Source organism: Zootoca vivipara, chromosome 11, assembly GCF_963506605.1.
Source record: "Zootoca vivipara chromosome 11, rZooViv1.1, whole genome shotgun sequence".
Classification (NCBI taxonomy): domain Eukaryota; kingdom Metazoa; phylum Chordata; class Lepidosauria; order Squamata; family Lacertidae; genus Zootoca; species Zootoca vivipara.
In genome coordinates, this window is record NC_083286.1 from 36,302,426 (window position 1) to 36,330,262 (window position 27,837).

General features: G+C 41.4%; 1 protein-coding gene across 3 annotated transcripts in view; it reads right to left on the reverse strand.

The window, feature by feature from the left end:
- The window catches only part of LHFPL2 (LHFPL tetraspan subfamily member 2), a 105,888-nt gene that overhangs the window by 10,632 nt on the left and 67,419 nt on the right, over positions 1-27,837 (reverse strand). For 2 of the 3 annotated variants that reach the window (XM_035099593.2, XM_035099592.2), the window contains one exon: positions 6,728-7,507. In XM_035099593.2, the coding sequence (XP_034955484.1) occupies positions 6,728-7,157 (430 nt within the window). In that variant the 5' untranslated portion in view covers positions 7,158-7,507. Of the gene's footprint in view, positions 1-6,727; positions 7,508-7,742; positions 15,298-27,837 lie in introns of those variants that run through there. The other variant, XM_060280247.1, reaches the window with a different exon arrangement.

Below are 27,837 nucleotides of genomic sequence, written 5' to 3' on the forward strand. Positions count from 1 at the left end.
GCTTTTCCTGAAAGTTTTAGCTGCAGTCCTGTTGGCTGATCCTATGTTGTGCAGCATTTTCCTAAAACCATTCCAAAGCTAAACTCAAGAAACATTCCAATTTGTCTTGCCGAGTGGTCCTCCATTACTGTTCTACTACAGAGTATTAGCTAGGACAAGCCACCCACCCAGGTGCCTGAGTAGGGCTGGTTAGAAAAGTTTTCTAGCCTGCCTCTTCTGGAAACTGTTAGGATTGTGTTGAGCCTCAGTCTTGATCTGACTCCTCTTTCAGTTGACATGCCAAGAACGCGGAGGAGGCTGATGCATCACCAACTTGGCTAGAAAAACGATTTGGGAAGAAAGAACTGCGACAGAGGAAGCACGAGGAGGAACTGATTGAGCAACGACAAGAAGAAACAATATTATGGCCTCCTCTCAGGAGCTGTCTGCCAGCTTTCATCAGCTCAGGCCTTTCATCTCCTGCTACATATAAATGCATGTTCATTATATATCTTACGGGGAGACTGAAGTGCATGTCATACAATGACACTACACAGACCACTGCTTAGCCTGGAGTCTCAGCAAGCCCAGAGGCACAGGAGGTTCTAAGCTGCCCACTTTGCTAGGCATAACCTCAATCTGTAACAGAATTAAAATAGTTACTGTTAATGTACTAACTATCCTGTACTGCTTCTTGGGAGAAAAGCAATGACAAACCTAGACAACATCACCTTGCCTACAAAGGTCCGTATAGTTAAAGCTATGGTTTTCCCAGTAGTGATGTATGGAAGTGAGAGCTGGACCATAAAGAAGGCTGATCGCTGGAGGAGACTCTTAAGAGTCCCATGGACTGCAAGAAGATCAAACCTATCCATTCTGAAGGAAATCAGCCCTAAGTGCTCACTGGAAGGACAGATCGTGAAGCTGAGGCTCCAATACTTTGGCCACCTCATGAGAAGAGAAGACTCCCTGGAAAAGACCCTGATGTTGGGAAAGATTGAGGGTACTAGGAGAAGGGGACGACAGAGGACGAGATGGTTGGACAGTGTTCTCGAAGCTACGAACATGAGTTTGACCAAACTGCGGGAGGCAGTGCAAGACAGGAGTGCCTGGCGTGTTATGGTCCATGGGGTCACGAAGAGTCGGACACGACTAAACGACTAAACAACAACAACAATCCTGTACTATTTGAAATCGGCTCTACCATATTTCAATGCCTGATTAGCACATATACTTAGCATGAGCACACTTTTCCTCTTAGGCTCATCTCCTCTTCTCCTGCCCCCACCAAGTCTTTTCCCGAGCTTTAACTTTCAGCAGTCATGCTGGAACGCAGCCATCTGAATACAGGAACTCATGTACCATGCTGTTCAAAGTGCAAATGTACTTGAGACAGTGTCAGGATTTCCACTATAAACCAAACAGCCGTTTCCCAGAAATGTAGAATGGGCGGCACTAATGGGTAAAATAAAATAATAATAAAAACCCACCAAAAACAAACCTAAGTGGAAACTTAGCACAAAATAGGCACTTTAAATATTTTCGGAAAATATTTTGAGAGTAGTTTTAATATAAGCATGGAAACAACCTTAAAAACAACAACAACCTCATGTTATTATTTAATATGTATTTAGTTCTTTCAGTATATGTAGCACCTTCCAGAGTTTTATAGGCAAAAAACATTAAGCTTTGCGCCTCCAAGGAACTTACAGTCTAATATAATATAGAGAGAAATGGAGGGAGGAAAAAGAGAACCAATGGTAGCAAGGGATGAATGTGGGCAACTGCATTTAGTGTGCCTCTGAATCCCAGTTCCTAAACACACAACTGGATACTACAGACTACTGATATTTACAGGCGGAAAAGAGGAAGCTATTATTACAATCAATCCACTTAAAATTAATTCCCTGTTAGTATTTTAGGAACAAAATTGCTCAAACTCAGGTTTTTCAAGTAATTCACAGCCTTTTAAAAATAGTTCCTGCACTCGCAAAAGATGCACAAATGACCGCCTGTCCAGCCCCTTTTGTTTGTCAAGCAGCAGTTACTGATCTAATGATATGGTTGTGTTGGTCTAAGGCCCTTTGAAGCTGATGACTTATTCTTTCCTTAACAGTATGGCTTCTAAATGTTTACAAAATGAAGATTGCTGCTTCCCCACTTTAAGAACAGAAAGGAACTGTGAGCACTGGAGGATAACAGGAATCCCAAAAGGAACCTTTTAATCAGAAGGCAGATTATTTGCAGACAGACTCAAAAGCTCCTTGGCCTAAGATGTGTGTGGGCTCACTGTGACCTGGCAGCCCTACATGCTCATGCAGATGAAGGTCTAAAGCCTTAGAAGAACATTCTGTAATCTTCATTTTACACACCATTTAAGTCACAGCCCACAAAACTGGTCAGAAATTCAACAAACAACTTGTGTACAGTTTTCTTCTTCCCACAAATTCCAGGAAAAAGATTAAATATTAATCATCATAATTTCTGCAAGATTTTAAAGATAACCTGGGCAGTAATCCTGAGAGATCTACACTGGCTCCCAGTACGTTTCCGAGCACAATTCAAAGTGTTGGTACTAACCTTTAAAGCCCTAAACGGCCTCGGTCCTTTATACCTGAAGGAGCGTCTCCACCCCCGTCGTTCAGCCCGGACACTGAGATCCAGGGCCGAGGGCCTTCTGGTGGTTCCCTCATTGCGAGAAGTGAGGTTACAGGGACCCAGACAGAGGGCCTTCTCGGTAGTGGCACCCGCCCTGTGGAAGGCCCTCCCAGCAGATGTCAAGGCAATAAGCAACTATTTTACTTTTAAAAGACAACTAAAGGCGGCCCTGTTTAGGGAAATTTTTAATGTTTGATGCTGTATTGTTTTTAATATTTGGTTGGAAGCCGTCCAGAGTGGCTGGGGAAACCCAGCCAGATGGACAGGGTATAAATAATAAATTATTATTATTATTATTATTATTATTATTATTATTATTATTATACTAGGTAATTATCACTGGACTTAATCTTCTTCTTCTTTGGCAATCACTCGTAGTCAAGTAAAATTGCCTTCCATGAAAATGATCTTAACAGTGAGCCTGTAAGTGACTGTGGAGGCCAATTTTGCATCCACACATCCTTTCACAGTGCGGACATAGGTTTCCAGGCAGGAGTTGATCATGGTGAGTGCTTGCCAAGCATGCCTTCCTCTTAGCTCGTTTCTCCCTTTTGTCCTGAGTTTGAGCGTCTTCAAAACCCATGACACCTTTGGTAAAGGCTGTTCTCCAATTGGAGCGCTCGCAGGCCAGTGTTTCCCTGTTGTCGGTGTTTATACTAAATTTTAAAAGATTTTCCTTGAGAACACCTTTAAACCTCTTTTATTGTCCACCATTATTTTGCCTTCCATTCTTAAGTTGGGAATAGAGTACTGTAGTTGCTTTGGAAGACAATAATCAGGCACTCGAACAACATGACCAGTCCAACAAAATTGATATTGAAGAATCATTGCTTTGACACTGGTGATCTTTTCTTCTTCCAGTACACTGACATTAGTTTGTCTGTCTTCCCAAGTGATGTGTAATTTTTTTCAGAGACATCATTGATGGAATCTTTCAAGGAGTTGGAGATGGTGTTTATAAGTGGTCTTTGTTTCGCAAGCGAACAGTAAAGTTGGATTCTAAATGAGCATTTGGGTTTCCCTATGAATGTCCCAGTCTTCAAACACTTGGCGCTACAATTGGGAGAAAGCTGCGCTTGCAGAGCTCAGGCGATGTTGGATTTCAGCAGCAATGCCAGCCCTTGTGGAAAATAACTGACCAGGTAGGAAAAGTCATTGACATTTTCCAGCACTACACCGTTAAGTTGGATTTGTGGCACTGCAGAGGGTTTTTTTGTCCTTGTTGGTGCAGCACTTTGGTTTTTTGGATATTGAGCTATGCTATATCCCACACCACCATTCCCCCTGTGCAAGGAATTGTCCCTTCTTTCCTCTTCTCTCCCGCATTCCCCCTGTTAAAAAGGTAAAGGGACCCCTGACCATTAGGTCCAGTCGTGACCGACTCTGGGGTTGCGCGCTCATCTCGCATTATTGGCTGAGGGAGCCGGCGTACAGCTTCCAGGTCATGTGGCCAGCATGAGAAAGCCGCTTCTGGCAAACCAGAGCAGCACATGGAAACGCCGTTTACCTTCCCGCTGTAGCGGTTCCTATTTATCTACTTGCATTTTGACGTGCTTTCGAACTGCTAGGTTGGCAGGAGCTGGGACCGAGCAACGGGAGCTCACCCCGTCACAGGGATTCGAACCGCCGACCTTCTGATCAGCAAGCCCTAGGCTCAGTGGTTTAACCCCTGTTACTCACTCTCAAAATCTGTTCCAGAGGTTTAGGGGGCCTTCTGGAGCAGATTTTGGGGGTGCATTGGGTGCAGAGAGGAAAGTGAAGTCTTGATGTGTGAGAACTCTGCATATAGCATTGGATTTCTGAGTAAATATGTATTAGTTTGCCCTGTTAATTAAGAATATTCTAAATCAGGCACGTCCAACAGATCGTGATCTACTGGTAGATCATGGGGTGTTCCTGGTAGATCTTTGGCCACTCAGTGATCTACTCCCCCCCCAAAAAAAGCTCTACAACTTTGGCTTTCCTAAAAAAGCTCAGCAACTTTTGCTTCCTAGCAAAAAAGTGGACCATCAGATTAAGTTCGACTATCAGACTGGGGATTCAGGACCCTCAACTGTTTTATATAATCAACTTTTGATTATGTTCTGTGTATATCGCAATGCTCATTCAGTTCCATTCATTCATATATTCAGTTCCATTCATTCATTTGCTCCCTAAAAAAAGCTCAACCACCTTGGCTTCCCCAAAAAAGCTCAACAACTTTGATCCATCCAACGACAGTGGGTAGATCACTGCCAGTTTTTTTACACTGTGAGTAGATCACAGTCTATTGGGAGTTGGACGTCCCTGTTCAAAATAACTGAAAGTGCTCGTACTTTGACAGCTGTTGGAAATGTAACATGGTAAGAAAGAGAGTACCATCTCTTTCCCAAGTATATACATAAAAAACCAATCAAAACGAGGACTACTTTTGCAAAATATTTGCACTTTACAGGAACAACTCTGAAAAACAAAACTTCATGGATGTATTTAAGCTAGGCTTCAATCCAGCTATGAGGGAATATTTTCATAGTCTTATCTGCTTCCAGCATGCTGACAGACTACTTGAACCATTTGCTTAAGCACTTTGCAAGAGGAAGAATTAAGAAACTTGTGCATCATGACTGTCACACACGTCATCAGCAGAACACTGGGCAACATTCCAGGTGCAATAGCACTGCCATGACAAAGCATCAGTGAACTCAGTAAAGAGTCATCTCGAGATTACTAATTCTGTAGCCACAACATAATTTACAAGTAACTAAATTTTTAAAAATTAGTTGCTTTCTATCTTGGATTCACATTAGTGATTGTTTTGTTTGTTTCTTTGTTTCAGAATGAAAGTACAACCAAAAGGGTTCAGATACAGAAGTGGTTCATTCTCTTATTTATAATGGTTTGTGGCTGACCCACCATTTTCTTCTCTGGTTTGTTTAGGATTCTCTTAAGAGAAAAAAGATGGTGGTGAGGAAAGATATGAATTGCTGGTTCATACATAATGTATTTAAATGGAATAAATAGAAAATAAGAACCTTCCCCTGTACACTCCCTCCCCTCACACCTTATACTTCCTTTCCTTGCTTCCTGGTTTGAGACAAATTAGTTTGCCATTTTGTGCTAGCCATACAGCTAAGAACTGGAATCAAAGATGAAATGGTGGTTTCTAGAACTATGAGTAGTATAACTTCAGCTTCAGCCCTGTATAACTGAAGGAGCGTCTCCACCCACATTGTTCAGCCCAGACACTGAAGTCCAGCTCTAAGGGCCTTCTGGTGGTTCCCTCAATGTACAACCAGGCAGAAGGCATTTTCGGTAGCCACACTCACTCTGTGGAACAACCTCCCGTCAAATGTCAAAGAGTTAAACAACTATATAACTTTTTGTAGACATCTGAAGGCAGCCCTGTTTTGGGAATGCTTGATGTGATTTTTTAAATTTCCCTCTGTATTCTTGTTGGAAGCTGCCCAGAGTGGCTGGGGAAACCCAGTCAGATAGGTGGAGTATAAAACATTTATTATTATTATTATTATTATTATTATTATTATTATTACAAACCATATTTGCTGATTCAAACTATGTGTCATGTTAAGGAGGAGGGTCTGAGGGTATCTAAACAGCTTCTCACACTGCAGAAAAGATATTGGTACTTTAAAGCAAACTGCAACATATTCATTCTTCTGAGAAATATCCAGAACACCTGCTAGCTATAAAGGAAACTTTAGCTAGTGTCTTAATTTTTACCCTGACCATATTCCTGAATAACAGACACTTTCTGATTTTTCACAAAGAAAAATAATTAACGCTGTGAGATGGAGGGATAGAGTCTAACCTATAATAACAAATTTCAGCCCCCAGATTCCAACAAGACAAGAAGTGCACCATTTACTGAAGTAGCATTTCTGAACGAAGGAACAATGATATTCCGCTACTAGTTTGTGATACAGTATATTAATTATAACATGGGCTTGTTAAATGCAGTCTTCTGGAGACTAAACTACTTGAGCAGGTCTTTACATTTTGCAGAAAGAAAATCTCGTTGAGAATGCGTCCTTATCCACATACCACAAACATATCCAATATGTTTCACTTTTTTTCCTTTTCGTACACTTACCTGCAATCCCTTGTAGCAGCCCACAGACATTAAAAATACTTTTCTTCATAACACTCTGTACACACATGGTGAAAACAGATACAAATGCAACAGCACAGAGTATCATGATCCCTGCGGCAAGGAAAATAGCCGTCGCTTGCCAGAACCCACTGGCAATCTCATTGAAGTTTTCAGCATAAGGGCCACAAAGCGTGTCGGGCATCGATGATTTCATGTGTGAGAGTCTGATGCAGCGTCCGTAGATCCCCAAGGTTGGACGAAACGGCTCCAGCGATCCTCCCATCCCATTGTCCATGCCCTCAGAATTCCCAGGTTTTGCCTTGCCAATCAGCCAATCAGCACTCATGAAGGCTATGAGCTCTGCAAATGCCACAACAATACTCAGGAGTGTCCACAGCATTGAGCGGCAAGTGACAATGACATGACACATATTGCTGCCCAAGTGCCTGCAGCCAAAGCAGTTCAGAGCCTGAAATCCAAGATAAAAAAGGATTGTAATAAGTATATATGAATGGAAATTAATGGTGGGGTATGATCCTGTTTCCGCTCAGCTCTTCTCCAATAGCAGAAATGGGAGGTATTCTCAGCAGAAGTTAGATATGCAACATTTTGCAGGCAGTCCATTCATTGATTCTGAACGTTTAGTTTCTCTTTCCTCCTCTTCCGTTGCAGAGCACTGAAGTATGTGTGTCTGTGTTAATAATATTCATACTGGCACATGACGTTACAATAGTGTGTGGGAGGCTCCAGAGAACAGCCTACTGGTTTGACATCACATACCTAAAAGAGAGAAAAGAAGAAGGGTGTGGGGGGAGAGAATGTTAGCACTGAAGGGAGAAAAAATGTTTTAACTATACCCCCACGGTTTTTGTGAACAATCCAAGTTTTTAAGCAAAGATCTAAATCAACATCTAATAGTTTTAACATCGGCTTGTCAAATGCAGTCTGCTGGAGTCTTTCCCAGTTTTTAACCTCAGCAGGGTTATTAATCTCCTGAGGCAGTGCCTGTACTTACAGTATCAGTTCCACACCATCCAATTTACCAGTTGTTTGTCGAAAGCTTTAAAAGTTTCACAGAAACTCCCAGGCACACCCATCCATTCAAACTCCTCCTCGGAAATTACACCCCAGGTTAAGGAAGATTGAATTGCCTCGTCTATGAGCACAAAGGCATAGTTCAATCAGAAGGTTTTTCTGTGGCTTTAACAGAGTATTTTATTTAGGCTTGACAAATTATAGGATGGCTTACGATCAGTATTTAAAGACAAAAATAGAAACTGTACAAAAATAAAAATCAACAGTGCACCAGAGAAAATAGGAGTAGGATAAACTTGATCTAATAGTGCAGAAGCTGGAGTGAATGAAAGGATCTTCCTCTGGCACTGGAAGGGTGAGAGTTTGTGCCAGGGAAGCCTCCCTGGGGAAAGCATTCCACAGACTGGGTGGCTAGAGCTGAAGAGTCCCCTTTCGCCACAATTGATCTAACCTTTGAAGGTGGGGCAACATATAGGATACGGGTTCCCAAACTGTGGTCCATGTACCAACAGTAGTCCACAACCATTGTTATAGAAGTACCCTGAAAGTTTTATCTTATCATTTGGACAGCTTCGTGTGGTAGAGTAGCACAATTATGCATACATACGGTAACAATGGACGTAGAGGGAATAGTTAATTTTGTTTGCACTACAGAATAAAGCCTGGTGTACTTGAGCAAACCAGAGGGCAGATTATGCATTTCTGCCACTGGAGTTACTAAGTATGTTTAGGCCCTGTAAATTACCTGAATTGGAGACCACCTGAGACCACTCTGAACTCCTTGAGCAAGAGAGGGGAGAAGTGTAGTCTAAATAAATAAGCTGTAGTTGCTCTTAAAGCAGAAACCATGCAAGGGGATTTCATCACAACAAATCATTCAGAGGTTTGCCACGAGGATCTAGTAAAATTTTTTGTACCACCCACCACCAAATACTAAAAAGGCAGCATGATCTACATCAATTTTCCATAATCCGTGGCCCTCTATATGTTGTCGAACTACAGCTCCTATTATTTCTGAACATTGGCGATGGTGGCTGGGGCTGATGGAAGCTGTAGATAGGGTTGCCAGACTCAATAGTGGACAGGACTTCTGTGCCTTTAATTGCCCTGCTCTCTTTTGAGTCTGGAAACCTTAAAGAGAAACCAGCAGAACCTTTGTTTAATTTCCAACCAGGCATCCCCTCCAGATGTTTTGGCCTACAACTCCCATGATCCCTAGCTAAGAGGACCAGTGGTCAGGGATGATGGGAATTGTAGTCCAAAACATCTGGAGGGCCGAAATTTGGGGAAGCCTGCTGTAGACCAATAAAATCTGGAGAGTGCAATGTCAGGGAAGGCTATATGACTTGGTGGATGGATGCTCTTAACCTATGCAGAGGGGAACAAAAAAAGGTTGATTAAATATAGGCACCAAATAATTTTATAATGGATGATGGAAAGTGAAGCTTTATTAGGGAGATGATTGGTGTATTTTCTTAATTTTAAAAGGGAATTAAACGTCCCAACCTTTGGTACACTCAAAGAGTGTAAGCAAAGAGCTAATTCAGTTCACAACTTGACTTCTGGCAGAAATTAAAGGACAAGCAGCGTTATTGTCAGGCAGACTGATGGGCATGTGGTGAAAACACACCCTCTGTAAATAGCAAAAGCTGGGAGATAACGTATCAGCTGCCAAAACAGCAAATTCTCTCAGCACGCCCCATTTCAATAATATACCGGAAGGAAGGAACTGTAATAATAGTTTCTTTTGACACTGCCCGTGCTATAAAAAGGAGGTGAAGAGTTTAACTCTTGCTCAGGAAGCAAAGGAATTAATATTTTCAAACATGGATCTGAACAAGTTGTTAGTTTGGAAGAGAAACACTTACACAGCTACTGAACTTGATTTGGTATAAGAAGAATAACCTGAACAGTTTTAGCAGAGAATTTGTTCACAGGAAAAAGCAAGGTTCATACTGACTTTGCAAGGTGTGGATGTCATTGGAATGCCGAAAGGAAAAGTAATAAAAGCATGAATCATCTATTATGAGCAGCACAAGGATAACAAAGTTGAAAGCTTCCAGATATGATTCAGCTCCCATCTAGTGTGCAAAAAACAGGGTGCACAAGCCAAAACCACGCAGAGGCTGAATGCACAGAACTGCCAGCATCGCACTGAGCCCCAGGAGCAGAGTGCACATGCAATATTCCCCACCCCTATGCCACAATCATATCAGGTGAGATCCTTAGGTGGTGGCAAGGAAAAAAATGATCCCCCTGCATTTTCCAGCTATGCATCCAGCAGCCTAGGCTCAAGCCATCATTTCTACTCAGGTCATTCTTGCTGGACAGCACACAGATCTGGCTAAGGAATGGTGGAATCTTGGCAGTTCTGGTTTCTCATGTTTTCTCATTTTTCCTGTTAACTTTGGTTTGCCCTATTTCTGTATCAAGTATGCATTTTTTTTTAAAAAGAAAAGAAACAAAAAGTCTTCTAATATACTAACTTTTGTAACCTTCTGCATGCCATTTTCCCCAATGTAATGCATTTTTATGCATTATGTTCACCAGTATGCACATTTTAATATGCATTTTTAGTTGAAAACTTGCATCCCAAAATTTGAAATGCAAATTTCATAGACAGCTGAGTTTCATTTTGTGCACTGGAAGTGTGAATTAGGTAGATTTGCATTAAAATGAGAATAGACACCATTCTTATCTCCCATTCCTAGCCTGGTGGCAGGCAAGTGGGTTCAACAGACAGGCTGCAGCTGGTGGAGTCATGCAGAGGCACAGCACAAGGAAATATTTCCTAGTGGGTCACAAACTCATTCCAAGTACAGTACTGTATATTAGTTCCTTATCTGCACCCTTAGGTGCATGGTTTTTGTTCTTATTAAAGCACAAATCTTCAGTGCAGGGGGAATCTGGATTGGGACCCCTGGTGGGGGGAAGAGATTTCAAAACTCTAGAGCTATTGGGTCTCTGATCCAAATTGGGACCATAAAGGAAATAAAGGGTTAAAACCATCACCTCACTCTAGGGCAAGACAAACTCCTGCCCTCTAAATATTTCAGTCCTAAACTCCCATCATTCCTGAGCCTTGACCATGCTGAGTGGGGCTAATTGTGAGCTGTGGAAAATATATGCAGGGAACCAAGGAAGGGAAGGCTGGTTTAAGGGTTGACAGAAACAACCACCCAGACAGCCATGCGGTCCCCTGGATTTATATCCTAATCTATATCAAATACCATCTATTGCATTACAAACATAGATAAGACATTTCAAAAGAACACTGGATTGTATCCAGCTAAGGCATGATATGATGCTATATTCCCTGCTAATTCATTCCTCGTTTCCTCTTACACTCACTGAAAAATTAAAATACAGCATTAATAACAGTAGCATTTGTATAATACAGTCAACATTAGCACAGTGATGACTATCAGTATCAATAGGGAAATTATTATTGTCATCCTTATTATCAGTGCAACTCCATACATGCTTTTTAGAAGCAAGTCCCAATCAGTTCAATGGGACTTTCAAGATATCATCTGTTAGCCTTATGTTGTGGTGAAAGCTAGCTAATTAGCTAAGCTAATCCATGGCAGAGCTTCTTATTTTCCAAAATGTCCTTTTTATGAGTGTCATAATCCATGGAGAATAAAGGAGTATACTTTCCCTTTCAGGCAAAATCCTGTCCTGAATAAAATCCCAGTGTTGACTAGGTTTATTACATTACATGAATACTAGCGGCAGTCATTCCACAAAGAGAGTTGTTTTTCTATCTGAAAATGATAAAAGGCATTTAATTGGAGTTGTGATACAACTTTCCCCAGTTATCAATTTCATCAACAATCTAGAGCAGGCATCCCCAAACTGCGGCCCTCCAGATGGATAGTGTTCTCGAAGCTACCTACATGAGTCTGACCAAACTGCGGGAGGCAGTGGAAGACAGGAGTGCCTGGCGTGCTCTGGTCCATGGGGACACGAAGAGTAAGAAACGACTAAACGACTAAACAACAACAACATCAACCATACTTGGAATTTTGCTTTGACTACATTGCAATGTAAGGGGACGTGGGTGGCGCTGTAGGTTAAACCACAGAGCCTAGGGCTTGCCGATCAGAAGGTCAGCAGTTCGAATCCCCGCAATGGGGTGAGCTCCCGTTGCTCGGTCCCAGCTCCTGCCAACCTACCGTAGCAGTTCGAAAGCATGTCAAAGTGCAAGTAGATAAATAGGTACCGCTACAGCGGGAAGGTAAACAGCGTTTCTGTGTGCTGCTCTAGTTCGCCAGAAGTGGCTTTGTCATGCTAGCCACATGACCTGGAAGCTGTACGCTGGCTCCCTCGGCCAATAACACGAGATGAGTGCCACAACCCCAGAGTCGATCACGACTGGACCTAATGGTCAGGGGTCCCTTTACTTTTACCTTTACATTGCAATGTAAAGAAAAAACATACCTCATACACTATTCCCCTCAGAATACAACAGCACAGCGTAAAGACCCCATACCACCAACTGGCCTCCCTTCCGCCCACAACTACAGATTCAACAATTTGATGGCACTAGGAAAAAAGTTATCCCTGTGCCTAGACATTTTTGTATATAGAGTCCTGTACCGATGTCCAGATGGGAGTAAATCAAACAAGTGATGACCAGGATGCGAAGGGTCTACATCTCAGCAATTCTCTCTGCTCTCTTCCTGACTTGAGCGGCATAAAGTGTCTCTATTGGAGGCAAACTAACACCAATTACCCTCTCTGCAGACTGCAGTTCTTACTGCTCGTTGAAGCCTCTTCTTATCCAGCTAGAGGCTGTACCATACCAGACAGTAATGGAATTACAGAGAACAGTTTCAATAGTACCTCTATAAAATTGGACCAGCGATTCTTGGGGCAGATTAAATTTCCTTAGTTGTCACAAGAAATACAATCTCTGGTGTACCCTTTTAATAATAATATTGATGTTATCTGACCAATTCAATTTTTGAGAGATCATAGAGCCCAAGAATTTAAAGGACTCTACCACTATAACTGCAAAAACAAACAAACAAATATAAACCAAACACTGATATAAAGGCTTAATTCCAAGTTTTGGATTGACATAGTTGGAACAGGAATTACCTACATATTAAACTGGTTGCTAATCCTGGAGGTCCCACCACGACACTCTTTTACTGTAGGGCCTACAGTGTTAGTACAGATTGTCTGCTTAAGCCATCCGTGTTTGTTTTACTCAAGTTGCCTGCTTGGCAGAAGATCCTGTTGTTGTGGTGCACCTCAGTCATCCTTCCTCCTTTGCATTTAGAGCATATGGAAATCAGAAGGATGTAGGGTAATCTCCTTAAGGTTATTTGGGATATGAAGAATCTGGCCTCTATTGCAAGGGGAAGAGGGATAACCAGAAGGCTTTCATCCCATTCTAGATGTACAAATTTTATTATTCTAGTTTCTTTTGAAAGCACAAGCCTGAATGTGTATCACAAGTCCCCTAAACTTTGCAGTCTCCCCTGTTTTATTAACTAATAAATCATCTTTAGAAAAGTGCCTTTTGGCTCAACTAAAATAAACAGCTGAAGTGAGGGCCACACAGGCAGCTGAAATGGGACCATTTTTTAAAAAAGAGAGAGAGAGGAAAGAAAGCAGCAGCTGCAGCAACAACAAGTCCTTTTCTTCTCATGCTCAATTCAGTCTCCAATGAAATCATGCAGAGGGTTTTGTATATCTTTTGTTTACCAAACACAAGCATAGCTGCTAAGTTATCCCCTTTTTTAAGGGATTTTCCCTTATGCTGAATAGGCTTCCTCGTGAGAAAAGGGAAAACTTGGCAGCTATGAACACAAGGTTAACATCTTGATGTCTAATATGAGGAAGGGCTGCTAGAGCCTTGGCACTAGTTTCATGAGCTGTTATTCATTAGTGGATCTACCACATTCTGAGAATGCTTTGAGAGATGAATAACAGAGGTAGTGGCTATTTAGATGCTGATGGTTTTAAATTATTGCCATTTAAAGGCACACATTCAAACTCATGTTGGTTGTGCTCATGAAAAAAATAGGAGGCTTCCAGCCAGCTTAGTTCAACTTCCCTAAGCTCTCATTTCCAATACACCTCCTACTGAGACGTTCCTATAGCTTATTCTATGCAGAGGAAGAGCAAACTAGATAATGGACACTGGTGCATTTGGCTGTAACTGCTGCTATTTCCTGTCTCATTGAACATGCTTCAAATGTATTTTCCATACATGCTTTAAAAAAGCAGATACGAGTATTAATCAAAATTCTGACATCTCAATCTTTTCAGAATACAGTAGATCTCCTCTTGTTTTACCAGCATTCTCTCTCTGGTCTCCACTGCAATCTCTGTATTCCACTGAATGCAGGAGAGGATAAGAAGCAGGTAAATGATACCTTTTGTTGGTAATTAAGGGCCCATAATTTTAACTGAACAAGTCCTATTTAAGAGTAGACCCATGAAACTGATAGGCATTACTTAGGCCCATGTATTTCAATGGGTCTACTCTGAATAGCACTAGCATTGACTACAACCTGGAGACCAGAACAGTCAGTAATACTGACCCTATTCACTCCTACACAGGCTGAGGCCCAGGCAAAGGGCTCTTTAACGCCTTCCTACTGTGTGGGGGCAGTAAAAAGATTTTGGCAAAGATTTTTCCTTACTATGCATGTCGGGCTGCAATCCTATACCCACTTACCCAGAACTCCCATTGGACTCGAACTGCTGATTAGACATGTATAGGATTACATGGTTAATCACTTCTCCAGGCACAGGGATCTTTAAGTCCTTTACTTCACCACCACTACCAAGTAGCTGCAGGGTTTCTTTCAGAATCCTCCCCTTATGTACCTCAGCTGCTTCATGCCTTCGTTTGCATACAGCAGCGAGCATCTGAAGCACATAAAATGCAGAAATCTGCCAGAACCTCTGCTGATGTTGAACTGTGGAGAGAACACAAGTGAGCCTTAGCCTGTGCTTCAGGTTACATGGAGGAAATAGCTGGTGTATTATCCCTAGAACCAGTGCCTATGCAGGGGCAAGACTTAGGAAATCCCTGGGGATGGATTAAGTCCATGGGTCACTTATCCCTTAGTATGCCACGTGGTTCATGTATACCTGAAGGAGCATCTCCACCCCCATCGCTCAACCCAGACACTGAGGTCCTCCTCCAGAGGTCTTCTGGTGGTTCTCTTACTGCGAGAAGTGAAGTTACAAGGAACCTGGCAGAGGGCCTTCTCAGTAGTGGCCTGTGGAATGCCCTCCCTTCAGATGTCAAGGAAGACATCTGTAGGCAGACCAGCATCAGGAAGTTTTTAATGTTTGGTGTTTTATTATGTTTTGTTATAGAGTATGCTGTAAGTCGTTCAGAGTAGCTGGGGGAATGCAGCCAGATGGGCGGGGTATTATTATTATTAAACTGGGTGGACAAGCAGATACCTGACCAAGCATTACTACACCTCTGCTTCTCTGGATTTCCAAATGGTTGTGAAGGATAAAGCAACAATTACATGCATAAAACTAGTATCATGATAGATAGATAGATAGATAGATGATAGATAGATAGATAGATAGATAGATGATAGATAGATAGATGATAGACAGAGAGAGAGATTTCTAATGCTAGAAAGGAAATATGCCACCCTGATCACATGAAAAGTGAAGTGAGAAACAACATGAAATGTACATATACATCAACTAGATCAGTGTTTGGGTCTCCAACTGTTTTTTTACTACAATTCCCATCATCCCTGGCCACTGGTCCTGCTGGCTATAGATGATGAGAGTTGTAGCCCAAAAACAGCTGGAGACACAAGCTTGGGGAACACTGAACTAGACGATGGGCTGCAGCTCCGGGTTAGAGCATCTGTTTTGCATGTGGACGGTCCCCAGTTCAATCCTAGGCATATCCAGGTAGCACTGTCTGAAATCCTCAAGAGTTACGGCCAGTCAATGTAGATAATAATAAGCCAAGTGGAACAATGGTCTGAATCCGTATATGGCAACTTTCTATGTTCCTAATACCCTAAGGTTGTGATTCATAGCTGTACAATCTCATGTCAGCAAAACCTGACATTTTGTCCTTCAGTGGTAAAGAGGTCATACTCGTAATGTTTTTCAACATCATCGAAGCTCCAATTTCCCGGACGATGGGTTTGTTCCAATTACTCTTTGTTATTGCATTTCAAATTCCTTAGGCCCATGGCCATAGCATTGTGTTTTGAAAACTTACTGAAGATTTGCTGTACTTGCAAAACTTATTAAATCTTCTATATGGGAAAAGGAATGTAGACAGCATGGTATTTCTTGGTATCTCAAAAGAAAGGTGCAAGTCCCCAGGGGGTACGGAGAGCTGTTACCCAGAGCAACATTGGCCACAAATACTGGTATAATGTAACTGCTCAAGAATGTATCAGTTGGGAGGGAAATGAGGAGTTTTCACTCTTTTGTACCAGATGAAATCATTCTAGATGAAATCATTCAAAGTCCTGGAGTCCCAGATGAAACCCCCTTTCTTGTATGCATACAATAACATCATCCTCCCAACCAGAGCCAAATGCTCATTCTCCTGTAATTAAGACAACCCTGGAATGCTCTTCTCCTGCTCTAAATCTAGACTTCTAAAATTGAACTAAAAAGAAAGAAAAAAAGATGACCAAATGCTGTGTGGATCATTAATGCTTTATATGTGCATTAACACAAACTGTTCCTGAATAAAGAAAAGTTCAACATATTCTGAGAGTTCCCCTAAAGAACCCCATTCTACTGACCTCTCAGACTATGTCTTTAGATGGTAGGTGCTGAGGAAAATCGACAGGCAAATAAATAGTGGGCTAAATTATTATTAGTTACAGGTAGGTAGCCGTGTTGGTCTGACGCAGTCAAAATAAAAATAAAAAATCCTTCCCGTAGCACCTTAGAGACCAACTAAGTTTGTCATAGGTATGAGCTTTCATGTGCATGCACACTTCTTCAGATACACTGAAACATAAGTCACCCATTACCAAGCTTAAAACCATGGAGAGACCTGGTATGAACAGAGACATAAGATTCTTATCTCATTATACATGATCAAGCTTTCTTTAGCACCTCAGCCCTTGCTTTTTCCTGCAAGACCAATTGCATTCATTAACAGTCGTTAACAGTCATCAACAGGTTTACCACTCCTATCAGCCCATCACCCATTCCCATCACCCCCCACCCCACCCTCTGACTATACATAAGGGTCTGGTGACTTCTGTTTCAGTGTATCTGAAGAAGTGTGCATGCACACGAAAGCTCATACCTATGACAAACTTAGTTGGTCTCTAAGGTGCTACTGGAAGGATTTTTTATTTTTATTTTGACTACATTATTATTATCACTTTATACACAGGGCAGATTTTAGATAGAGAGGAAGCCAAAATGCATCTATGTGTCAGTAGGCCCATGCTGAATGGAAGACTGTACATCTATTTCTGTGTTCAGTTGGTACACCAGTTGCTGCAAGACAGGCACTGGCTACCACCATTTATGCACTGGATATTTCTAGATTAGATTACTGTAATATCCACTATGTGTGTGGGGCTGCCCTTGAAGACACTCTGGAAATTTCAGCTTGTTTACATAATGTGGGCATCTTACTGTTGCTGGGTATAGGTTGGTATGAACATATTACAGGGCTCGATTATAAAGCCACTTAGATTATAGTTGATACAGAAAGGCAGGTAGAAATTTTAATAGAAATGAACAAAAATATAATGCCTACTTAGAAACAGCTTCATTGGTTGCTAGTTTATTTCCAGGTGCTCATTTTTTCCGAGCTGCTCATTTTTACCTTTAAAATATTAAGTGGAAAATGCTTTGAGAACATTTGGTTGAAAGGTGACCTATAAAAATTACAAAGAAGTTTACAAATAAGTAAATAAATAAAGTACTCCAATATGTGCTACAAATTGCCAAACTGGGATTGATCCAAAGCAAAGATATTCACTGCCTCTTGAATCTTTCAGCCATTCAAGACATCCAAACAGTCCCTAACTCATACAAAATTTAAAAAGCAAAAAGTGAACTAAAAGAACCCAGAAACATAAAAGGCTCTTGTAGTGTACTTTCTTTACTTTTGAGTAACAGTGCCTGCCAATTATGTCAAGCCACCCCTAACAAGTGTTTAGCCTATTTTTAAAACTGTTTGAAAACTTCCCTTTATATTTTCCTCCATCTATTTATGGGTGTGAAGTTCTTCCTGATATATGACTTAAATTTTCCTCCTCAGCTGCACAGATTGAAGAAATAAGCTAGAAATACACCCAAGATGGAATCACATGTAGACTTTGGCTTTATCCACCCAAGCAGATTTTGTACCAGCTGATGCTAAATTGAGATATGGTGCATCAATTATCATATGACTTTTTCACAGTCTAACAAAATCAGACAACATCTTCATGGCAGATTTAGAACAACGTTTCCTAAACTCCTACCCACTTAAACCTCTCTTGTACCTGCAATACATTGACAATATTTTTATTATCTGGGCACATGGTCAACAGACCATGGACACCTTCCACCAGACATTCAATGACTTTCACCCCACCATCAACCTAACAATGAACCAATCTATGCAAGAAATACATTTTTTTACACCACTATAAAATACAGGATGGACGTATATACAGGATGTATATACAGGACGTATATAAGGATGGACCTTATACCATAAACCAACTGACCAACAAACATATCTACATGCTTCTAGCTACCATCCCAAACATACTAAACAATCCATTGTATATAGCCAGGCCCTACGTTACAACCGCATCTGTTCCAACTCTACAGACAGAGACTCTCACCTAAGAAATATACAGCAAACCTTTTTAGAACTAAAATATCCGCCCAATGAAGTTAAACAACAGATAAACAGAGCCAGACTCATACCCAGAGAGAACTTGCTGCAGACAAACCAAAAGAAAAAGAAAATAACAGAACCACTAGTAATCACATACAGCTCCCAAGTTAAAACAGTACAACGCATCATCAGAGATCTACAACCTCTCCTAGACAATGACGGTTCTCTTTCTCAAACTCTGGGAGGAAGACCTTTCATTGCCTACAGACAGCCACCCAATCTGAAACAACTCCTCACCCACAATAATACAACCACCAGACTTTACATGGACACTGGTACCAGAGCCTGCAATAAACCCAGCTGCCACATACACTCGGACAACACCATTACTGGCCCCAACAACATCAAACATACAATCTCAGGACTATTTAATTGCTCATCTTCTAACATTGTGTATGCCATCAAATGCCAACAGTGCCCTTCAGCTCTCTATATCGGACAAACAGGCCAAACCCTATGCCAAAGGATAAATGGACATAAATCTGACATCGGGAATCACAAGACAGAGAAACCAGTAGGAGAACACTTCAATCTCCCAGGACATTCTGTACAAGATCTCAAAGTAGCTGTCTTATTACAAAAGAATTTCAGAAATAGACTGGAAAGAGAAGTAGCTGAACTGCAATTTATCACCAAACTTAAAACCATGGAGAAACCTGGTCTAAACAAAGACATTGGATTCTTATCTCATTATACACGATAAAGCTATCTTTAGCCATCTCACCCATTGCTTTTCCTGTGGGACCAATTTGTAGCCGTAAACACTCGTAAATTCTTCCTGCAAGACCAAATGCGGTCATAAACAGTCCAGTTTCCCACCACCCTTTTGAGTGGTGCCCCCCCACCCTCTCACTATATGTGGGGATCTTGTGACTTCTGTTTCAGTGTATCTGAAGAAGTGTGCATGCACACGAAAGCTCATACCAATGATAAACTTAGTTGGTCTCTAAGGTGCTACTGGAAGAAAACAATTTTTTTTATTTTGTTTCGAAAATCAGACAATGCTTTTCTCTAACTGACCTGCTTTACAATCATTCTCAAAGCTTAAAGTAAATACATCTGGTGCCATCAGAGCACCCTAGCATAAATCCACATAACATTACCAAAGGTCACAAAATAGGCTGAGAACTGAGAACCACTAACTGAGAACCAGGGCTGGCGCGTCCATTTAGGCAAACTAGGCCATTGCCTAGAGCGCCAAAATGGAGTAGGCGCTGGCCAGCCTGCCCCCCAAAACCCCCATGCCGCTGCCCGCCGCCGCCCTCCCACGGCGCGTCTGTGTGCTGTGGCTTCCTTTTTTAATTTTTCTTCTCCCAACGTTGCCGGGCGAGGGGCGGGCTAGCGAGGCGCCACACTAGTGGCTGACTGGCGTGACGCCCCTCCTCGCTGGCCTGCCGCATGCCCGGCAACATCGGGAGGGAAAAAAATTAAAAAAGGAAGCGCCGGCCGAGCAAGGCTGCCGGCTGCAGCTGCCTTTTAAATTTTTCCTTCTCCTGACCTGCGACGTTGCTGTGCGAGGGTCGGGCTAGCGAGGCACCACGCTAGAGGCTGACTGGCATGACACCCCTCCTCGCTGGCCCGCCCCTTGCCCGGCAACGTTGGGAGAAAAAAAATTAAAAAGGAAGCGCCGGCCGAACGCTTTTCCAACTCCTTCATCTGACATTTTCCAACTCCTTTATCTGCTGGCTCAAATTGGAGAAGCAGCATGTAGAAGGATCTTAAGCATCTCTCCTCACTCATGCAATTCAGTATCCTAATTGAGAGCCAATGTGATGATTGCGCTATGCTTGGTGAGATCCTTATTCTAATCTCCACTTAGCCATAAAGGTAACCTTTGGTCACTCACTATCTCTCAACCTAATCTACATCACAGGATTGTTGTAAGAATAAAAGGGAAGGGGCAGGGGAGAAGCATGGATGCCACCTTGAGCTATGTGGAAGAAAGGCAGGACCAAAATGAAATAAATAATGCAGGTGGCATTTTATTTTTTCCACATGAACCATAAACAAACTGGTTGGTTCAGAAGTGCTAAACTGGCTATTGAACTTTTAGCAACCCAAACCAGTTGGAGCTGGACCTGACACAGCTGGGCAATTATATTCCCTTATCACCACACATTACAAGCTACATGTTGTTCTCAGACTCCCGTCTCCCACAATCACATTTCTGTATAGGAAATGTATACGTTCCGAAGCGCCCTGAGTAAAAGACCCTGACTAGGACTTGTGTGAATACAATCATTCTTTGTTGAATTTAAACCATTCACAAATGTCGCATTTTAGGTCAGTTAAAAGAAAGATGTTGTGTTGGTATTTTGTGGACAGATCATGAGATATGAACTGCAGGAAATGAAACTTGCTCAACAGCCACTTGTGACAGACAGCATCTCAGTCGGGAACAATGTATGAGAAAGCAGCATGCAGAATAAATCACATGACTTACTGATTTATAGCTCATGCTTTACCAAGTGCTTTTATTTATTTTTAAGTTGATAGGCCCCAACTCTTCAGGTTTTCAAACTCCATTCACATGCTTCAGTTTAGGTGTAGCATCTACAAATGCGTGAATGCCATAGTATGTATTGTGTAAATCTAATATGGTATGCACTGTTTTATGCAGTCTATGAGGAGCTATTTTCACTAAAAGAACCCTAGCTCGTTCCTCTGCTGCCTATTGTTTGCTTCTACATCAGTCACTTTTGCAGCTTTTTCCCAGCTCTTTCTTTCTCATTTGATTATTTTGTGCCCTTGTCTCTTTGCTCTTGCATTTCCTTCTCCCCTCAGCTCTGGCTCTGTCACAACCTCCACTATCACAGTTCCTGCACATGATCCTCCAAGTGTCTTTGGCTCAAGATTTGCTCTCCTACAGGTTTTGCTCACTGCAAGTTTGTGCTCCCTTCTTTTTCACTTGCTTTATTTTTGGCTAAGTAAAGTTTACTTTTCTCCCCATGTAATTTCTTACGCTTTTTTTCTGTCATCTCTTCCCAGCTTTTGCTTGGGAGTATTCTTGGACCCAGCATCACTCCAAGATACTCTGGCGCACCCAATGTGTCCTTATGCACGGCTTGGTAATATTCTGTTTAGATTGCTATAACGTGCTCTACACTCGGCCACCTTTGAAAAATATCCGGAACTCCAGTTAATGCAAAATCAATGCTAACAGGAGCCTGTTTTACAGATCAAATTATTTCCAGACCCAATTTAAAGTGCTGCTTTTACTTATTTTAATTTTATTTATTTACTCAAAGTTCTACATGCAACTCTTCCAATGCATGCATATTACCTAGTGCCTAACAACAATTAAAATATCTCAGTCCCATTGTTTTTGATCCTTAAGGATTGTCTTAAACCAGGCTTTCTCAACCTCGGCCCTCCAGATGTTTTTGGCCTACAACTTCCACGATCCCTTGCTAGCAGGACCAGTGGTCAGGGATGATGGGAATTGTAGTCTCAAAACATCTGGAGGGCCGAGGTTGAGGAAGCCTGTCTTAACCCATATGACCCTGCAGATACGCTTTGATGGTCAAGAGAGGCCTTACTCCATGGCACATGGGGCAGGGACCTTTTTGGTGGTGACAGTCAGGTGGTAGAATTCTTAGTCCAGGAGATTCAGCTGAACTCCTTTTATTTTTCCCTCTGGCAACAGGACAGGCAAAACATATCTGTGTAGAGGTACATTTGTACAGGACACTCTTAAGAAGTAACTCTAATAAGTTTACCATTTCTGAATTTGTTTGTTCTCCATCTGCTGGTTTAATACCACTCCGGTTTTTATGTTTGCTTTAAACAACTAATTCTTAAAGGGTTTTATGGAAGGGGAATTTGTCCCCTAAGGTTATCTTTAAAAAAAAAAGTTCATATCTCAGGATTTAACTAAGCATGCAGGTACTACCTTCTTGTTGCTCAATAATTCTCTTTTGGCTACAAAGCTATCATGCTGGGACTGAGTTCAGCATTAGGACAAGTGAAGTTTACTTAACTGGCATGTATGCTTTTATGATGACCATTAACTGCTTCAGGGTCAGAAAGATGAGGGTATAAGTATTTTAATATTTTCCCATTCTCTCTTCATTTCTTTTTGCAATCGTTTACTAATAAATCAATTCAATTTGTGTCTTTCCTGTCAGTTACTTCATCTTCTTCGCTTTGTTTTACAACCCTGCATTCTCTCTCCCTTCCTCTCTCATTCATGCAACCCTGACTGAGGGTTTGTTTTGCTAATGTTTCAGGTTTCTGTTTTGCTTTTTTTTAAAAAGAATCCCCTTGATATGACTCTGTTCTGCCCACGTTTCTCAAAATGGGTGACTCCTTCATTTATTGTTCCTTTCAAAACTGATATTGTTCTACCAATTCTAAAAAGAAAAAATATGTCAGACCTATTTCCAATCTTCCCTTGCCACCTCATCTTTTATACCCCAGTGTTGTTGTTGTTGTTGTTGTTGTTGTTGTTGTTGTTGTTGTTGTTGTTGTTGTTGTTGTTTTTAATTCACCTAATCACCCCCTTTTCCAGCAGTTACTTATGGTGTTCTTTCAGCTAGAACTTGTGGCCATCAGTCAGTTCTCCTTTTACAACTGTTTCAGTTTTCAATACTGATGACTACGTTATCCTTTTTGCCTCTTTGAACTCTCTAGATTTTCTTGGGAAAGTTATTTCATGAGTTCCTCCTTTTTCAGTTTGTCTCATCGTTCCTCTTTTCTTTCTCTTTGGATTCCCCCCAAAATTTGTTTCTCTCAGCCCTTTCTTCAGTTCTCAAAATCTGTTGTGATTCTTAGTTCCTCTGGTTCTCTGTTTGATATTATCCCTATTCTTTCCATTTTTCACTGGGTTCCCTTTCTGTATCACATTCATCTTAAACCTCTGGCCGCTGCTTTCAAGAGTTTACAATCTCTTCTGCCCTTAATCTCCCTCATCCCTCACCTTTTCTGTACTCTGTCCTGTGTCCGTATGTTCCTGTGGAACTCCTTGCTTCCTGACAAGCAAGCAGCTGAAAGTTCACCTTTGCCAGGCTTTCCTTCCATGAACATATTCTATATCCCCTGCATGTTTTGTGCTACATTCTCTTTTCCTTTTTTATGACTGGACATTTGGACAGGAGAAGCCTAGTGGAGATTGCCTTGGTGATCCTGGCAAAGTTGGCACATGCCTTCTTCCATGGCAGGTGATATGTTTCCATGGAAACAAAATGCCTAGGCAATTGCTCTTCATACTGAATAATTTTAGAATATTCTGAACTGGAAAAGGAACTCCATCAGGTAAGCAGGCAAGCCTTTCTCCTTCCTTCCAGAGGTAATCCAAACGTCCTTGAAGAGAGACTTCAGTTTTAAGTCAGAAACAGAGTAAGAGACACAGAGACCAGGATTTGGGCTTTATCAGCATATTAGGATGGTGGCTGTTTCCTTGGAGGTGAGATGTACCATAGGTGTCACAGATTTTGGCTGGTTGTTGGAATGTTTTAAGTAGTGCCTATGCTTAAATATATATCATATACATACACAAGATACATACTGTTTGTGGACAAGATCTAATCCTACCAAATGATACGGGACCTCCCCCTTCTTCCCTCTGGAGCTCAGCCCCCTCCACCTGCTCCAGAGGATCCCCCAAGCCCCCGGAGCAAATTTTGGAAGTCCCAGTTGTGCAGTTAAAAACCAGGCAGTTAGAAGAAAAATAAGCCAAGGGACATGACGTCTAGATGCAGGGAATAAGAAGAAAATAACTGGCCCCTCAAGTTGCAGGGTTAGTTCATCGAGAAAGCAATGCCCAAAGAAAAGAATGCAACAGAAGAACAAATACAAATTTGTTCAGTTACAGGTTGTTGGCATTGTTTTGTAAGGTTAATGCACTACAAAGCTTACTGACAGCTTTTTCCATTTGTATCCCTAGATGTAGAAGCTACATTAATAAAGAATGCTCAGGTAGCTCAGCAGAAGTGACTTGGGGATAATATTGTAAAATAATGTCTAAAATAATTCTAAAAGGTTTATTTGGCTATGTTTGAAGCAAGAGGAAGAACAAGCAAGTACTGTAGTAGGTCCTCTGTGTGGAGAAGATGAGAGAAATGCTATTGGGTGACAGACAGAAGGCAGAACTGCTCAACACCTACTTTTCCTTTGTCTTTATCCAAAAGGAAAGCAGTGTCCAACCTGGAGATTGATGTAAGGAGGGAGCTGTAGCCCAAGATAAGAAGAGAGGTAGTAACCTAGCTACTTCAAGTGAATTCAAATCTCCAATTCTATTATTCTATCTCCAAAAGAAGAAATATACAATGCAAGGATGTAGTAATTGTATCTGTACTTCTGATGAAAGCCTTGTGGATGTTATTAGGGCACAGACAAACTGCAGGTCAGGACCCAAACTCATTAGTACTGCTGTGCTGCGAGAATGCAGTCCACAGTGAGCTCACACTTTTGACAGTCTAGAACAGGCATCCCCAAACTGCGGCCCTCCAGATGTTTTGGCTTACAACTCCCATGATCCCTAGCTAACAGGACCAGTGGTCAGGGATGATGGGAATTGTAGTCCAAAACATCTGGAGGGCTGAAGTTTGGGGATGCCTGGTCTAGAAGAAAAACAAAGATCCATCCCTCTCTGAGCAATTTATTCAGCCCCAATTTTTAAAAAAGACTTCAGACCCTAGGTTTGTACTATTTATACTTTTGGTTTATCATCTCATAATTTAGATTCTCTTGATAGGAAAATGATGTTTTAATAAATATTTGGGTGGTCATCTTCAAGGAAGGAAGGAAGGAAGGAAGGGTGAAGAGAGGCACCTGAACATTAAATGCACAGATTGATATTTAAATTTGCTATACAAACCAGGTCTTCTTAATTTTAAACCAGTGTGTTCTGAAAGACACTCATAGGATGTCAGGATAGAAGCAATATACAGAAAGCAATTAAAGCTTGAGTTTGTTAAAGAGAAGAAACAAAGAATAAATAAGACACACAGCCATGTGGGTGGTAGAGGAGCAGTGAATATTTGCAGCAAACACTTGGTATAAGGTGGAACAAATTACAAGGAATGGGGAAAAACAATAGTAGGTAGTAAAAGAGCAATTAAGAGAGACTGCCAAACAGAAATCTGAAACAGAATGTTAGCCAGTGTTACAATACAGTACACAGGAAGATGCAGAGCTGAGTTAAGTATTCAAGTAAAAAATAGTATTTACAGGAAGTCTATGGAGAATGGAAAGAGTAAAAGGGGAGAGTAAAATCTTGACAAAGAGGAAAGAAGTCAGCATTCCCATTACCCACCACCACATGAGGGCAGTGTAACTTCAATAGAACTTTACCCATAGAGGAATCCTAACATACACAGGGCAGGTGCAACAACGTTGTCCTCAGATAATATTTTATGCAGCATATTAAAAGGTGCCTCAACCAATTCACATCTACCCCAGACATACACACACACACCACCATCAACTCCCTGCAATGAAGTGTTCAGAACCAGTGGAGCTAAAATGATTTTAAACTTCCAAGTTGTTATCATAGCATGACAAAAGGAAATCCTGCAGAATCACAAGGCAACAAAACTGAAAGGAACTTACAACTTCTCCACTAATATAATAAAACTATGAGGGAGGAAATAGCATAGTAAAATACACTGACCAAATTTATGGTTATCTTGGTAACTTTAATTTGAAAGGTAGGTCATAATAACGTTTCCATGTTATTTAAGAAGGAGGTGTTACCAACAGTATTGCATCCCACTCAAAAGAGGCCAAATCTTTCCATGCTGTAGTCATTTGACTCAGAGTAATGGAAACAAGGATTTGCAATGCCAAGGAGACACATCCTATTCAGAGGACCACCCAGAGGGTTAATTAACAAAGCACTAGGAGATAAGTTGCCTTTTTATGAAGCAGGAATACGGTACAAGAGGTGAAGGTCTACAGCGGTTATGACAGAAATAAAGTAAATAAAGGATGAGAGGAATTATACAGATACTATGAAGGAGGGGGGAGCATTGTAAGCTTTCATCAAAGAGAAGAAAAGGCAAAGCGCAAAGGGACCACTTCAGTTAATAATCACATAAAACATGACTCAGGTGATCAGGAACAAATCACAGAAAACCTTGTTTGTGTGCTCCCTCTCTCCTCCTCTGTACACAACAGCAGGAGAATGAACGCTTCTGCTCTTACTCCAAAGAAAACCACAGTTTCCCCCCAAATAAGGGACAACATATCCTATATCCCCAAGTCTCTCAGGTGCTTATGTGAAGAGGCCACATGGAGGTCATTGTAAGTGGGGTAATGTATGAGGCACAGAATCCTCACATTAAGATGAATCTCAAAATGCACAGGAACAGAGTGCTCATAGTATCTCATTGGTACATGATTTTCTTGCTTCTGTGTTGTGCTTTGTTATGTACAAGCTTGGAACAGAAATAATCTTTGTGGCTATATTTGTTGTTTGCAACATTTAATGGAAATAATATAAATCGAAAGAAAGAAAAAATCCGCATTTGCGAGTTCATATGTAGCACAAGACTGTGGTCCGTTCTAAGTGGAAGCTTTCATTTTCTTTTGCACACAAAGGGAGATGAGTGAGGAGAGGTTATGTGTAAGCCCAAAGTCCATTACAGCTGTTGTTCAGGGAGGAAGCAAAATCAAGCATGGAACCCCCTCTTAACTAGATAAATGTAATTTAGAAGACTCTTAGGCCTAGCTACCTCACAAGGACACTTGTCCGAGATGAAATGGAGCTGTATACAATACAGTAAAGATTGACCAGAGATCTGAGACTCCAGGAACCAGCATTCCAAGGGCAGAACACAGTGATGTGTTTGCAAAGCAATTAACATAGGCCTAATGTATTGTTTCTGTTTTCAAAATTCCAGTGAAGAGCAACATACGGAAGGAGAGTGTGCTAAATATACCGAGTGTCATTGAAGAAATGAGCTAGGGATTCCTAAAGAAGGAAGATACTGCCACATCAGCCCTAAACCTTTTAATTGGGGTGTGTTTGTCTGTATTTCAAAACAGAAGTTAGGATGAATTTGACAGGGTGGGCATTATAACGGGAGTACAAAACTGTCCAGATGGAATGAGTTCATATTTCAGAGATATCGCCAAAGCCTGAATCTAAGAGGCAGATTCCTAGCTCCCACCATCAAGCCCATAATCATAATCTATGATGGCATATTTATAATGTGACCTGAAAGGAACCGGTTATTCATGAGAAACAGCA